The sequence below is a fragment of the Schistocerca piceifrons genome, chromosome 2 (assembly GCF_021461385.2).
Source record: "Schistocerca piceifrons isolate TAMUIC-IGC-003096 chromosome 2, iqSchPice1.1, whole genome shotgun sequence".
Classification (NCBI taxonomy): domain Eukaryota; kingdom Metazoa; phylum Arthropoda; class Insecta; order Orthoptera; family Acrididae; genus Schistocerca; species Schistocerca piceifrons.
Window position 1 is genome coordinate 1,029,841,798 of NC_060139.1, and position 12,622 is coordinate 1,029,854,419.

General features: G+C 39.2%; 1 protein-coding gene across 1 annotated transcript in view; it reads left to right on the forward strand.

Moving 5' to 3' along the window:
- LOC124776822 (NADH-ubiquinone oxidoreductase 75 kDa subunit, mitochondrial) overlaps positions 1 to 8,598 on the forward strand; it is a 92,862-nt gene extending 84,264 nt beyond the window's left edge. The window contains exons 13-14 of the mRNA XM_047251978.1: positions 1,802 to 1,936; positions 8,011 to 8,598. Of these exons, the coding sequence (XP_047107934.1) occupies positions 1,802 to 1,936; positions 8,011 to 8,160 (285 nt within the window). The 3' untranslated portion in view covers positions 8,161 to 8,598. The remainder of the gene's footprint in view (positions 1 to 1,801; positions 1,937 to 8,010) is intronic.
- Positions 8,599 to 12,622: the final 4,024 nt, after the last annotated feature.

A 12,622-nucleotide genomic window follows, 5' to 3' on the forward strand; every position in this document is an offset into this window, starting at 1 on the left:
TTCTCTGATATTTTATCTGAATACCATGACCAAGTAGCTGTTTTTACAGGTGGGTCTAAGCCAGGGGACTCTGTTATATGCTCTGTCGTTTTCCCGGATCATGTCCTCGAGGTCAGACTGCCTCCAGAATTTACCATCTTCAATGCAGAATTATATGCGATCTTCCGAGCACTGAAGCAGATGAGACATTCTCCCGGTGTTAGATTTCTTGTCTGCTCAGACTCTCTGAGCACCCATTACTCTCTCCAATGTTTGTACCCAGCAGATACAGTAACGCAGAATATCCAGGATGCCCTCCTACAACCACGATGATTGGAAAGGAGGTGTCTTTCTGCTGGGTACCTGGGCACATTGGAATTGCGGGGAATGAATGGGCGGATTGAGCAGCCAAGCAAGCAGACATGTCATGATCCTCTGGTATTTTGGTGTGCTATCTCCCTGCATGCTGTCACCTTGCTGTTGAGGTACAGAGTCCTGTTTCAGTGGGAAGACGAGCGGCTGGCAGTGACCGATAACAAGCTCTGTATCAACAAGCCCACAGCTCACCCATGGAGTACTTCCTTCAAGTCACGTCTGCAGGACGAGGTCCTTCTTACTCGTCGTTGCATAGGCCACAGCCCTATGACACATGGATTCTTATTCTCGCGAGAGGACCCTCCAATCTGTAGTGCTTGTGGCGTGCAGATCACGGTGCGCCACATTTTATTAGACTGCATTTTATTTGCTGACCACCGGACTGCGGCGGATCTGCTATCTATTTTATGTAATGCTCAAATGAATGAATGTGGTTAGGGTTTTAAAGTTTTGTGAATTGTCCAACATTTTTAACAAGATTTTAGGGAGATGTTCTTAATGTGTAAAAGGGTGGCCTGCTTACCGTAGATTTTTGGAAGGGGTCAGCCAGTCAAATTTCCCTGCAATTTATTTCTTCTGTCTTTTGTTTTCTCTGTGTTTTAAATTCTTGCTTTTAGAGTGCATGTGATACACAGTGACCGTTCAGTAATTTCAAGTCCATGCATGTACAACACTTTTAGTTCATCTCCACATTTGTTTGTTTGTATAACCGTAACGGCGATGACGGCCTCGCCATTGGGCGCCCATTGGATCTCCACACACACACACACACACACACACACACACACACACACACACACACACACACACACACACACACACACTAGTTTGCTGCACTTTTTTTCTGCTTTTGTCAATATAATTCTTATTCGTTTCTTAAACGAAGTCTCTTCAGTGATTAAATTGTGCTCTGAGCAAAATTCTTCCAGGTGGCTTTGCCTTTCACTCTGTCCCCATAGTACATGTTCACCTAAAATTTTCCCCTCTCTTCCTTTCCCTGCTATCCAGCTTCAGTTCCCACGACAATTAAACTTGAAACTTCCATTACTATCTGAGTAATTCTGTTTACCTCATTTTACTTTCTAACTCTACAGCTCAGAAAAAGGATTCACCTGAAAGTTAGCAAAGTTCTCTGTATTGTTTATGGGCCTTTCGGCAAATCAATGTCTGTACTGTTCAGTTAGTTGTTGTCTTTGCTCCTTAAATTATATATATTCCGTCAAGATTTTCCATTACTCATTGTACGCAGTGTTTGACATAATATTCTTCTAGGATTTGCTCTGAAGGTAGTAATCAAATTAAAACTGTGCTGGTCCTGACTGTGTAGACTTCAGTTATTTGTTTGTTCATATATATGAAGAAATAATGGCAATACCTGTGTGGCTTTTTGGACATAAGTAATGGATTTTGACAGCTATAATGTAAATGGCTTTTGTGTACTTTTCAGATAATTGGCAAAACTCTACCGTATGATAATCTGAATGAAATCAGGCATCGACTGGAGGAGGTTTCACCAAATCTGGTTCGGTATGGCAACGTGGAAGAAGCAAACTTCTTTGTCCAAGCTACAGAACTGGCAAAGGTATGGTCTCTCTCTCTCTCTCTCTCTCTCTCTCTCTCTCTCTCTCTCTCTCTCTCTCACACACACACACACACACACACACACACACACATTGAGTAGACACAGATCAGAAATTGTATTTAGTTACAGATCAGATTTCTGCTTTGAAGATTTTTTTGGGAAGAGGATATAGCTGTATTTGTCACAGCCATATCATTAGGTATATCAGTATTGTTAAATTCCATTTTTGACCGTGCATTCTGCTATTTCAGACCTCTGATTTTGTAAAAAGAAAAAGAAATGGAATACACAGCCATATGTTCAAAATATTTATGATTCAGACAACTAGTTTCAGTGCTACATTTGCATAATCTTCAGATACTGTCTATGGAAAAACAACTTATATAGTTACAATGCCTGTGTCTAATAACTTAATTAATGTGAAAAATAAAATACCACAACTGCTTTAACATCATAAAAGGAACAAAATACAACCAAAGTACACTTGGAGTTTGCACATGAGTACATGGATAGTCTCCAACTATTGTAAATTTTGGAAAAGGGCAAAATATTAAACATGATACAACTGATAAATATACAGTGATATACAAAAAACATGATATGCAGAAGGTTGTAGAAGTGGTGTAAGGTATGAAACGGCAGCAAGGAACCCACATATTGCAGTTCAGCTGCAAGCAAAGTGTACAAGCATAACAACATATGTAAATACAATATTTAGGATAGATGACCTCCAAGGAACAGAAGTAACAGTGTGATCTGAAGGGCTTGGTTGATGTAAAGGACGTGGAAATATTTGTGAATGCTGAAACCTTAGGTGTTGTGCACAATCTTATCTGTATGTAAAAAACAAAAAAAACTTATTAATAGTAACAAAACTAAAATAAAAATAAACGGCCAAAAACCATCCTTTGGTATCTAATACTCATTTAAAAAGAATCATCCTATGTAAATTAGTTGAACACTGTCATGGTCAGTGTACCTGCAGCAGTACTAGGACAGTGTGATACCATTATGTCTGGCTGCCTATAGCTAATGTCACATCAAAGTTGGGAGCAAGTATGGAACACTATCTGATACCCCATTAAATTATTACCATTCATAGCAGACACCAAAATGATAAGTCATAGGTAAAACAGCATATTCTCCAAGAAAGGTGTACAGGACAATAAAATGAAAAGAATTTTGGAAGTTCCACATAAAAGAATACTTTGGTATAATTGAGAAATTGGTGCAACTAGAACATTACTGAATTCCATCAACTTAGGAATTGTATGAGCCTGTTCTGGAAGAAGAGAGAAGCTAATGCTTAACTAGAACCTTCCCCCCCCCCCCCCCCCCCCCCTCCACCCAAAAAAAAAAAAAGTCATAGCATTTAGTTAATCAATGTTTCTAAGGAATTACCTATGTAAATATTGGAACCCATAATATGATACATTGTGACAATCCACGACAAACAGTGTATGTAGAATGGTAGGCCCAAAATCGGTTGGGGGGGTGGGGGGGATTATATATCTACAAAGCTTTTCCAAGATGTGAACACTTAGAGGGTGCTGTGGTTGTGTTTTGTTCCTGAAATGATGTTAAAAGAGTTGTGGTATCTTACTTTTTTCCATTAATTAAGTTGCTAGCCACCAGGATTGTAATTATATATGTTGGTTTTTGATAAAGGGGACCTGAAGATGATGCAGATGAGCATTGGAACTAGCTGTTTGGATAACAAATACTCTGAAAATATGGTATTCAATTTCCATTACTTATATTGTCAGTTGCTGTCCCACATCCACAAGAAGAATGCACTTTCACAATTTGATTTTGTGTCCCAGATTATCTTCTTAAATTTCACACTACTTTAGATCCAAGGGAAGAAGAAGAAGAAGAAGAAGTAGTAGTAGTAGTAGTAGTAGTCTACTATTATTGTTGTTGTTGTGGTTATGTTGATTAAGTAGCTTGTATTATCTATGGGGCATTCACAATAAGTATACTTTATTGAGACTCAAATGTGCATACTACAACAAGTGTACAGTATAGTGTTTATTTTGCGGTACTCTTTTTCCTTATATCTTGCAAATATTTCTTTAGAAAATTCAGAGAGATGATATGCATTCTAATCACAAACTCCTAAGCACCTTGAAGATGAGGTTTATTCATATAAAATGACTTATTGATGCAGCTAAGTTCTACATTCATAGAGTTAAGTTACTATTTCTATAAAGAGAAGACTGTCAACAGCCTGTTTTGAATGGCATCAAATTTGACTTTGTCCCGAAACCTGTATGCCTGTGCATTTTTTTCTTGCCACTCTCATAAAGGGTGCAGGAGGTTGAGGGAATTAGCTCTATCCTGCACAGACAACGTTACAGAAAGTTTTGTGGATTGGACAAGGTAAAGTCCACCAGCATTATATGCAGAATTGGCCATCCAGTTCGGCTGATCTGCTCTTGAAGGAACACATCTGGGACCCTACCGGGTGCCAGCTCCACTTCCACAATTGTTGGCCCATAATTTACTGGAATTGCACGACCTTTGCATAGAAATGTGGTGCTACTCACCTCCATAATTGTCGATACCATGCAGAAACACTACTGAATTGTGTTCCGAAGGTGGACCAACACACTATTAAGCAGGTGGTCATAATGTTCGGCTCATCAGTGTATGGCGTGTCTCCAGCAGGAGAAATGGAATCCAGATCCAGAGTATTAGTGAGTGTCAAGACTGAAATACACAGCTATGGTAATGGACATTTAAATGGTTCAGTAATGGGAGCTGAAATTCCCTTGTAAACTGATAACTGAATGTGTGACACTTGTTGCTGGAATTCATGGAAATTCCCAAAAATGAAAAAATTGAGGTGGACAGGGTTAGACTGGCTTACATAGAACTGGACTGCAACTATCTGGGTATACCTCCAGTCTTTAGTCTCTCTGAACAGTAAAGATTCAATGTGCTAGGTAGTGCCACCAGAATTTGCTCCTGTGAAGGGAAACACAGGTTTTCTGGGAGCTCATTGAGAGCATAGCCCTTGACAATCATTTGGTTTCATCAAACCAATGCACGCTTATATAAGTGGCCTTTATTGTTGTGATTACATTAATATTTACTAGGCTATCGTAGGGTCCAAGTATGATTGAAAGAGAAATAAAAGTTGAATGATGCATTACAGCATCTATGGTTTTAGCAACTGACAAGTACATGGTACATGTTGTGTGACATTCCTAAAAGCATTTCAGTATACTTTCACTTGTGCATTCAATGCACAAAGTCCTTAGTTTTTCTTTGTTGCATACTTTGTGAAGAATAGATGTGTATTTTGGAGCTTGATTTTTTTAAATTATTAATATGTAATGAGTATGTTGCAATTTCTCAAAAACATTATTTTGCATTTTGCAAACAGAAATTACAACAATGAATAGTGTTTGATACTATCATTATTTGCGATAGAAGAGGAGGATTATCTAGTTCCTAGTTAACATATTTACTTGATTATCAGATGAGGTTTTGTCCCAAATTCGTAATTTGAAAAATACAGAGTCGCATTAAATATGCAGATTAAACTGATGTTTCTTAGGTCAACATTCTTACGTCGCCTGATAGATTAATATAAGAATAGTCTTACATTTACTTTGGATGTTGAGTTTATGAGCAGATTTAATTTGGAGGGGTTGGAGGGGATCAGTGGCACCAGCTTTGTCAAACACTAGGAGGAATATGAGTGACAAGACCTGCCGCTCCTGGCAGCCAGGTATCAGGTCTTCTGATTGACCAGGATTATTGATGCCATAAGAAAGGCAGCTTGGTTGTTTAGTACAAGCCAATAAGATGTCTCTGCAGTATTTGCAGTTTAGTTTGGTAATACTCAAAATGCATTTGGTAGGTAAGTGTTGAAAGAATTTCGCAAGTTTTCCAACAGATGCATTGTATTTGAAGTGACATGTTTTTTTCAGTGCATGATAAAGAGAAAGTCTTTGAAATTATTAATGTGCTAAGTTTGCAGATGGAAATTAGAGTTGAGGAATACTCCATACAACAGTGCCACTAGTATGGGATTACTATGGAGACTTAAATTGTGAGATCAGATAGTGCAGCCTTAAAAATGGTAAACTCAAACTGAAAAGAAAAGTTTTTCAGCTTTGTAAAACGCCATGCTGGAAAAAAACAGTTAAAGAGAGATCTCAAAAGGGAACTGTTTACAAAATACTCGTGCATTCAGGCAGGTATTTAATCCCAATTTAAAAAAAAAAATTTGTAATGTTTGTTAATCAGAGGACATCAAAAATAAAATTTTCTCAAGGAACCTCTGAAGAAAAGGGAGGGGAGGGGGGGTCATCATCTTATTTTCACTGTCGCCATATACACTCCTGGAAATTGAAATAAGAACACCGTGAATTCATTGTCCCAGGAAGGGGAAACTTTATTGACACATTCCTGGGGTCAGATACATCACATGATCACACTGACAGAACCACAGGCACATAGACACAGGCAACAGAGCATGCACAATGTCGCCACTAGTACAGTGTATATCCACCTTTCGCAGCAATGCAGGCTGCTATTCTCCCATGGAGACGATCGTAGAGATGCTGGATGTAGTCCTGTGGAACGGCTTGCCATGCCATTTCCACCTGGCGCCTCAGTTGGACCAGCGTTCGTGCTGGACGTGCAGACCACGTGAGACGACGCTTCATCCAGTCCCAAACATGCTCAATGGGGGACAGATCCTGAGATCTTGCTGGCCAGGGTAGTTGACTTACACCTTCTAGAGCACGTTGGGTGGCACGGGATACATGCGGACGTGCATTGTCCTGTTGGAACAGCAAGTTCCCTTGCCTGTCTAGGAATGGTAGAACGATGGGTTCGATGACGGTTTGGATGTACCGTGCACTATTCAGTGTCCCCTCGACGATCACCAGTGGTGTACGGCCAGTGTAGGAGATCGCTCCCCACACCATGATGCCGGGTGTTGGCCCTGTGTGCCTTGGTCGTATGCAGTCCTGATTGTGGCGCTCACCTGCACGGCGCCAAACACGCATACGACCATCATTGGCACCAAGGCAGAAGCGACTCTCATCGCTGAAGGCGACACGTCTCCATTCGTCCCTCCATTCACTCCTGTCGCGACACCACTGGAGGCGGGCTGCACGATGTTGGGGCGTGAGCGGAAGACGGCCTAACGGTGTGCGGGACCGTAGCCCAGCTTCATGGAGACGGTTGCGAATGGTCCTCGCCGATACCCCAGGAGCAACAGTGTCCCTAATTTGCTGGGAAGTGGCGGTGCGGTCCCCTACGGCACTGCGTAGGATCCTACGGTCTTGGCGTGCATCCGTGCGTCGCTGCGGTCCGGTCCCAGGTCGACAGGCACGTGCACCTTCCGCCGACCACTGGCGACAACATCGATGTACTGTGGAGACCTCACGCCCCACGTGTTGAGCAATTCGGCGGTACGTCCACCCGGCCTCCCGCATGCCCACTATACGCCCTCGCTCAAAGTCCGTCAACTGCACATACGGTTCACGTCCACGCTGTCGCGGCATGCTACCAGTGTTAAAGACTGCGATGGAGCTCCGTATGCCACGGCAAACTGGCTGACACTGACGGCGGCGGTGCACAAATGCTGCGCAGCTAGCGCCATTCGACGGCCAACACCGCGGTTCCTGGTGTGTCCGCTGTGCCGTGCGTGTGATCATTGCTTGTACAGCCCTCTCGCAGTGTCCGGAGCAAGTATGGTGGGTCTGACACACCGGTGTCAATGTGTTCTTTTTTCCATTTCCAGGAGTGTAATTCGGTAAATAAGGTATATCATTTTACTAGATCTCTTTCATGTGCTTTGTCCGTCCTACGTGGGTCTTTGGAATCATTCTTCTTTCTACCCAGTTCAGATATTTCTTTTACCTTTTTACATTTTCCTTGAAAAGGAAATGCTTGAAAACCATGCAGTACCTGTATTTAATTTGTATTTCTTTACTCTGTTCCTGTAGTTCCCTATTTCAGCATCTGATGAAGTTACTCTTCGTGTTTCTCAAATAACATTTATGTCAGTCTTGTCTAATTTATGTAAATTCTTTGTATTTTGTTTTCAGAATGTGAAGACCCAGCTAGATAGCTTACCTCTTGATGTGAAGCAGAAAGAACTTGAAGATTTCTTCATGACTGATACCATAAGCAGAGCATCACCAACTATGGCGAAATGTGTCCAGGCTGTCCTCAAACAAAAACAGTCTAAATATTAATTGTGCAACTTTCTTGCTTCAGTGTAGTCTGATTGAAAACATTAAATTATTTCTTAGTGATAAATTATTTATGTACATATATTTATCACACATTCATAACATCTCTATAGTTTAGACCTGTTTTGAATGATTTCCACTAGGTACACTACAATTATTGAGATTATTGCTTCTCATAAGTATGGTCTGCAATTAAACAGCAAAGTTCATAATGTTCAATCATGCAACATTTTTTCATAAAATATTTATCTGTTTCCAGCATTGTAGTTGTGTGTGGCTAGTGTTGGGAATTGAAATTTGGATTCACGTTTTGTAAGATATGGAGGATGAGAGTTTATTTTTGTGTTTTTGTAAATAAGGTGATGTAAAGTGTATTGTCTGTATTGTCTGTCAAGATGTGTAGAAATTAAATTTAATGAATACATTACATCTTTTGATAAATGACATTTGTATTGCATTATCAGTTCCTGTTGAGGACATAGTTTTTATCATGGGAATGTAAGTAGCAGAGAGCAACTTTTGGTTATGGGGTTGGTGAAAACTGTGCAAGACTAAATAATTATTGCTGTTTTGGAGATATCATGAACCTGAAGAGTTTATTCTTTTTGTGGGATGTGCAGAATATTATCGTATGGAAGGTTCAAACTTACTTTAGAAGAAAGTTATCCCCCCCCAACCCTGTCGGAAAAAAAGGTTGAAAGACCATACAATCATTCAGATCATTTACTAATATTATTATTAATACACCTAAAACACTGTCCTCTCCCTCCCTCCCAACTGTATAGTGCATAATATCATATTCTCCTTTTTCTCGCAATACATTGTCTCATTGCTCTATGACACACAGATGCTAATGATATTTAATAATTATATCAAGTGTTCCAAAATGAATATTGGGGTTTGAAGGCATTTACCATTTACTACTATAAATAATACATGAAATGATATAATAATTTAAACAGTTTTGATATGAACATGTACTGTGTGCTGTGTGTACTATTAGAGAGCACTTGTCGCAAATTTGGTGGCTAGTGAACAGAAAGCTTTTTGTGTTTTACAGTTTGCAAGGACTGTGTCTGTTGTTACAGTGCAATATGCATTCTGTATTAAGTTCTGTTGGAATCCTCCCAGCGATAACAGCATCTGAATATGTTATAAGTTTGAAGGTGTTGCCTGTCTTTGGAAAGGAAACGGTATGGGACACTTACAGCTATATCCTTACCATTTGCAGTTGTTACTACAGATTACAGTTCACATGCAGTTGCAGTGGGACTCCTCTAAATTGAATGTGCTTTGTGCCATATGCTGGCAGAAAGTTTGAGCCTTTCTTTTTTGGTCAGGCAACTGTAACTTGTATTATCTGGATGCTCTAGAACTATGGCTCTTTCTACATTTGGAAGAAGATGAACCACAGAACTTGTCAGTAAGATTATGTGTCACCTTGATGGCTACATGACTGATTAGACAATGTTGCTTCTGACCACTGGATTGACTGCAAGGAGCTGCATGACAGAGCTTTTTTTGCATTCATGTTCACCCGATCTGATGCCATGCGATTTTTATCTTTGGATTTGTAAAGGATCTACTCAAAAGGATTGAAGCAGTTTTTGCAAGAACTGCTCCAGACACACTGATCAAGGTTTGGGAAGAACTTGTCAATCAACTCGATGTCTACCCTGTGACGAATGGTGCTTGCATTGAAAACTTGCAAGAACATCTGTTTGAGAAGCTCCTTCATTTGCTGTATTATTGATAATTATAAATTGAATGTAATAAATGCTACAAAGTGTTAAAGCATCTATATCCATTTTGAAACACCCTTTGTATTCCACTATAAACTTTTGCATCTCTGGGAATGGATAATGTTCCCACCAAATTGTTAATTAACAATAATTCATGATCATGACTAATTTTATGAATATACCAATTTTAGTTTATAATTTTTTTTCCAAATAAGAGATGCACTGATGATCCGCACATTATGACCATGTGCTTAACAGTGTGTTGCTCTACCTTCAGAACATAAGGTGGCAGTTTTGTGTGGCTTGGATTGCATGAGTCAGTAGAAGGTTTCTGTAAGTATTCAGTATCAGATATCTACCAACAGATCATGCAGTTCCCACAATTTACAAGCTGATGGTTTGTGGTTGTGAAGCTCGCACTTGATAGCATCCCAGATGTGTCCCATTTGCTGAAATTGGTTGAACTGGCTAGCCAAGCTATCAATGCGAGTTCACTATCATGCTCCTCAAACCACTGTAACATAATAAGATATTTGACTGTTTTCTGGAAATCGTCATAAATGGTTAATTATGTCATTTTATGCACATAACATGACTTTTTCCTCCTCATGAATTTCAGTATTTTTTTTTTAGAAAAAAGAAAGAAATCTGAATTTTTAGTTCAAACAATTTGAAATTCCACTAAAATGCTCAATTTGAGTCATGATGCTTGTGACATCACTGGCTAGCATGCTGCTCATTCACAGTGGTATCTTATTTTGGTATTTATGTTTCGAAAAATCTGTTACAAGTAACATGTAGTGCCATATTGTACAAATACGCCTATAAAAAATCCTGAAAAATTGTTTTTGGGTGTTCCAAAGAGCGAGAAGATGCATAAAAAGAGGTTACAACTTGCCAGTAGAGATCCAAAACAGGTGACAGTCACAAAGTGTGTGTCTGTGGGGATCATTTTGATGTAGATAAAAACTCCATAGGAACACGTTGTCCCTTGTAGTGTAATTCAATGTTTGCAAGATCTATCCTTGTAAGGAGCAATCCTGTTTTCCTTCACTTAGTATTACTATTGTCTTATGTGTATTTTATTCATAGTGCAGTTATGTCAGAGCTTTAAATTCTATATCGTATTACATTTTTAAATTCTATATCATATTCCATTTTTATATCTATTTTCGTTTGTTAGCTTCATTTTGCGCCTGACCAAATTCAGATGAATCACAAGGATGGTGTTGAGAAACTGTTTTTCATGCCTGATGTATCTCTTATTTTGAAGAATCTGAGAATTCATTTAACAATTTCCATCCACCTTATTCTTCCCAAACAAGTCGATAAATACGATATGATTATGAGAGAGAGAGAGAAATTGAACATCGCTTGGAACCTACAAGGAAATGTTATAATCCCAGGGCATTATGGTAAAATGAAAGTTAGTTCTGCTTAAGCACTTTTAAATAATAGTTTCAGCAGCAGTTCAGTGTGCATTAGAACAACATATACTTTACAATTCTGCTGCGTCAACTGCATATTTTATAAACATAATTTTCTGGCAGTTTAAATTAATGACCAGGAGAAACAGAGAAACTACAATATGTAAAGCTGTTGAAGGCAAATGCAGTGATGCTCTGCATCTCACATGATTGTTATTACATAGTCTGAAAATTTAAAATTTGAGGCAAGAGGTACCTGGAAAACAGGTTGTTCTGGCAATCAGAATTATCTTCTGAATGAAAAAGTTTCTACTGTGCTTTATTGTGCACAATTTGCCCTGGAAAATCTTTTCAGTATAGCGCAAACAAATAATTCAGTTCCAGATTCACGCAGTTTTAAGACAATTCTGCAGCTTATTACTGCATCACAGTACCTCCATCCCAGTCACCATGCAATGCTGTTTTCACATTTCTTATTTTCAGAGTATAAAAAATTTGGGTTTTTTTTGAAGAATGAAAGGACAGTAAATGCGTAAACTCTGGAAGGTTTCCACTATCAGCCTTCACAAAATTCCTTTCCATGGTTGCAGTTGTAAATACATTTTCCAACACTAAATAACAAAACCGTTTGAGAAAAACTATGTAAAAAAACTAGTAACTAGCACATGATAGCTTCATCTTACCCCTGGACTGTGACATCAACAGAGCTGCAGCCAATAGCAGTGCTTTCAGTCATATGACAAAATCTTGAAATTTAATGACTTATTAATCGATTTTTAAGCTTTAATTACAGAAAAATAAGTTGTTTTGTGTGAATATTGATCAGAGATGCAATCCAAATGTTATAATCATTCAGAATAACAACCTTCCGAACCATAATTTTAACACAGAGATATAGCCTGTTCTTGCCTTGTGACATGGTCAATTATCCTGCTGAAAGATGAAGACAACAAGTGTGAAGGGATGTAGCTCGACCAAAATAATATTCATGTAATCTATAGCTGTCATGGTGCCCGTAATTGCTACCACAGGTCCCATGGAAGCTCAGGTGAATGTTCTGCGCAGTGTAATACTGTACCCAGCATCCTGTGTCCATGGCACTGTGTGGGATTGGAGCAGCTGCTGCCTGGATGATAGCTTGTGTGGACACAATCACTGATCTGGTGTAAGAAGAGATGTGAGCCATCCAACCAGGTGTCACATTTCCATTAATCCATAGTCTAGACTTGAAGAGCTTACACTCACTTCAGCCTTAACTGACAGTGTCGTGGGGTTTTCATGATAACACGCAGGAGT